A 3,630-nucleotide genomic window follows, 5' to 3' on the forward strand; every position below is an offset into this window, starting at 1 on the left:
AATGCACCAGCAGAGCAGGAGACCTGACCTTCTCTGTGAGATATTGTACTGCTCTACAAATTTGTCAAAATGCAAACACAATTTGTGTTGGTCTTTCAAAGTCCAATCCACTTCCTCTGTAGCTTGGAAGAATTTGATAACATATGCTTCTGAGCATATGGTGAGTGGTGGCAACACCTGCCATCTCCAAAGATGGAGAATTACATTTTTGCATGTGTGTTGGTGTTCTACTTACTTTGCTTCTTTCCTGTGCACTACTGTTTCTACAGAGAATCTAACCTAGAACTATTTCTAGGTTATGCATATTAGAGAATTTCCCTAAAAACGATTGCCATGATCAAAGGAAGAAACAATATAGGAAACATAAAAAGAAAGAAATGGCAAAACACTGAATTCACGCCATGCATCTTGGCATTTGAGGAACTCAATAATATATATATATTCTTGCTTTCTCTCTGAGTAAAATGTAGAAGTTATCTGTAGTACATACCTGTGGATGTTGCAAATGACCCAGAAGAGTGCCTCAAACCCAACAATTTTGACAAAGCATTTTTGATATCTTTGTTTCTCATGCTGTAGATTATTGGATTGAACATGGGAGGAACAATAGTATACATCACAGTTAATACAAAGTCCAGATGAGATGGAGTGTTAGAGGGAGGCCTGAGGTAAGCAAAAGATGCAGTGAAGCAAAGGATGGAGAAGACCATGAGGTGGGGTAGGCAAGTGGAGAAGGCCTTTTTCCTTCCTTGAATGGAAGGGATTTTCAGAACAGCACTGAAGATGTGGACATAAGTGACAACAATGTACACAAAGCAGCTAAACAAAAGTATAATACTCATTATAACAACTCCAATTTCTAGTGAGTATGAGTTAGAGCAGGCAAGTGTAAGTAACTGTGGAATCTCACAGAAGAACTGATTGATAGCATTTGAGCAGAAAGGAGTTGCAAAAGTTCCACCAGTGTGCAGCACTCCATAAAGAAAGCTAGTAATCCACACAGCAGCAACCCTTTTGATGCAAGCTGTTCTGTTCATCACCATTTCATATTGCAATGGATTACAAATGGCAACGTACCGATCATATGCCATGACTGTGAGAAGAAAGAAATCAGAGCCTGTAAAGAAGGCGTATACAAAAAGCTGGGCCACACATCCAGCATAAGAAATGTGCCTAGTATTCATGAGGGAATTAACCATGGATTTGGGAAGAGTTGCTGAAACAGCACCTATGTCCTGGATGGCCAGGTTCATCAGAAGGAAGTACATGGGAGTGTGAAGATGGTGGTCAAAGGCTACTGCAGAGATGATGAGAAGATTCTCTGATACAATTGCCAGGTACAATCCCAGGAAGAGAAGGGAGTGTAGAATCTGCATTTCCCGGATTGCTGAGAATTCAAGGAGCAGAAACTCAGAGACATAGGATTTGTTGTCTAAATGTCCATTCATTACTGAAATGCTTCCTGCCTCTGGAACAAAAGAGAACAATGAATGCTAATCGAGTTATGTTTTGGTAAGAAATATTTAGGGATGGGGTTCACTGCGTAGTTCTGGCTCACTTGTATTCTTATAGTCCTTTTTCTATTATTCCCGCTTGCTTTTCCACTTGCCAGTTTGATCTGCTATTTTTTTCTGAATGCAGAATTAAAAAATTATGTAATTTTTAAGAAGACTGCTTACAGAAAATTACAGAGTTCCACATGGTTTCCCCCTCCCATTTACATATCAATTGTGCAGATAATCATCTTTGAGTCTGTCCCCTGCCTCGGGCTAATAGATGTGCTGCTTAATGATTTTGTAAGGAATGGGATTAGGTGTTGTTTTCTTCTGCCTGATTGCTGCATTGATATTTGCTAGTTGTCATCTATTTATTCCACTGGTGAATTCTCAGTACCTTCTGCAAACCACAGTTTTCCCCCACAATTATTGTATCGTTATGCCAACACAGGGTAAAGAGATTGAGCCAATCCAAAGGAAAATCGGGAATGTGGATTGAATCAGAATTTAGTATTAAATGCAGTTTTGTGTATATTCCTCACCATCTCTTCCTAATATTAAATACCTTTTTTATTGGTTTTCAATGGAAGAGAGAGAAAAGATGAAGGAAGGAAGTGAACAAAAAAAGAAAGGAAAAGTACAAATCTGCATTTTATGAAGGACTACTGCACTCATCTTCATCTATAAGTTACTTTCTGTTGGGGAGGTGGAGTTATGTTACTGTAGGTCTTTCACCTACTGATCTTATGCTGATAATGTTACATTCAGTGCACAATCAGGCACTGTGTTTCACATGAAGGGGTCTGAAAGTGATTTAAGATGTATGCCAATTATGTTTGGATGTTCTTGCTGGGATATATTCAAGATTTAAATTGTTAAAAATCATGTACTGATTCATTTGTTGTTGTTATTTATTAATGCTGCATAATAACTACAGCATTTTTTCATTTTCATTTTTGAGCAAAAAGGAATGGAAATCTCCACTCAGCTATGAAGTTCATTTGATGCCCTTGAGCCCAACCTGCCTCTCAGGCTTGTTGTGAAGATATATAAGGAGGTGTAAAATGGCTGCAAAGGGGGACTTAGGCTGCTTTACAATGCATAGCTACCTGGTAGTAAGTCCCATTGAACCCAATGGAGCTTACTTCTGAGTAGACATGCATTAGATTGCAGCCTTGGTGCTTGTATCATGGGCATCAAACCTTGCTTCCTTTAACGAAAATGATGCATCTTTATAGAGGAAGCAACATGTTTTTTTCTCTACCCCCTACCCCACTTAGTACATCTGCAGGCTTCAGACAATCTGGCATGATTATTGTATTGTTGTGTGCTTCCCCAATCTTCAAGCGGTGAGATTTCTGGGGTCCCTGCACTCATCCATGGTTTGGTTTCCTTTGGGAAGAAGGTGAGCAGAGACTGCAGTGTCTTTATGAAATATGGTTTATTTATTTACAGATTCCAACCTGAGTTTAAGATGGAGGGGTTCAAGGCATCAGCAGTCCAATATCCAGTTTTTCCATCTATATTTCAGGAGGCAACCCAAATGCCATGGCGCAGAGAGCCAGTCTCTCTGCCTGCCTGCAGTCATCAGCTTTTCTCTAGACACAACTCAAAAACTACAAGCCTCTCCTGGGCTGCAGGAGGGGGATGCTCTTCTGAAGAGTTTCAATGACAAAAGGGTCTTCCTGGCCCATTCACCAGTTGCTGGGCAACCAATAATCCAGTCATCCTACCTGGCCACTATATTTGTTTAACAAAGGAGGGACTCATCTGACCAGCAGAGCAAGTTTCTTTAGCCCCAGGTGCAAGTCTCCAAATCAGAGGTTGGAAAGGGACCCACAGGGATCATCCATTCCAACTGACCGCCATGATCATAACAGTATGTTTAGATGCATGCATAAGTCCCAATTGTATTCAAGTGTACTTACTCCAAGACTGGTGTGCACAAGGGGCCCTTTCACCATGAATCCTTCTCTGCCTGTTCCTCACAAGAAAGCCTGTTCTCACTTACCTGGGAGTAAGCCCCAATAAACAAAAAGATACTTGCTTCTCTGAGTAGGCATGTATACCATGGGGTTTTTTTTAACACACACACACACTTACTGTGTAGTAGAATCTTCAGAAAATAGCTATA

At 40.4% G+C, this 3,630-nt stretch overlaps 1 protein-coding gene across 1 annotated transcript; it reads right to left on the minus strand.

The window, feature by feature from the left end:
- Nucleotides 1-473: 473 nt before the first annotated feature.
- Nucleotides 474-1,448, minus strand: LOC133367767 (olfactory receptor 14A16-like). The gene has a single exon (XM_061591869.1). It carries the CDS (start codon nucleotides 1,446-1,448, stop codon nucleotides 474-476), a length of 975 nt encoding a protein of 324 aa, XP_061447853.1.
- Nucleotides 1,449-3,630: the final 2,182 nt, after the last annotated feature.

The sequence above is a fragment of the Rhineura floridana genome, chromosome 11 (assembly GCF_030035675.1).
Source record: "Rhineura floridana isolate rRhiFlo1 chromosome 11, rRhiFlo1.hap2, whole genome shotgun sequence".
In the NCBI taxonomy this organism is placed as follows: Eukaryota; Metazoa; Chordata; class Lepidosauria; order Squamata; family Rhineuridae; genus Rhineura; species Rhineura floridana.

What these genes read in the sequence shown, in the direction of transcription:
- LOC133367767 (XM_061591869.1), bottom strand. Translation starts at nt 1,448, where the DNA reads ATGAATGGACATTTAGACAACAAATCCTATGTCTCTGAGTTTCTGCTC.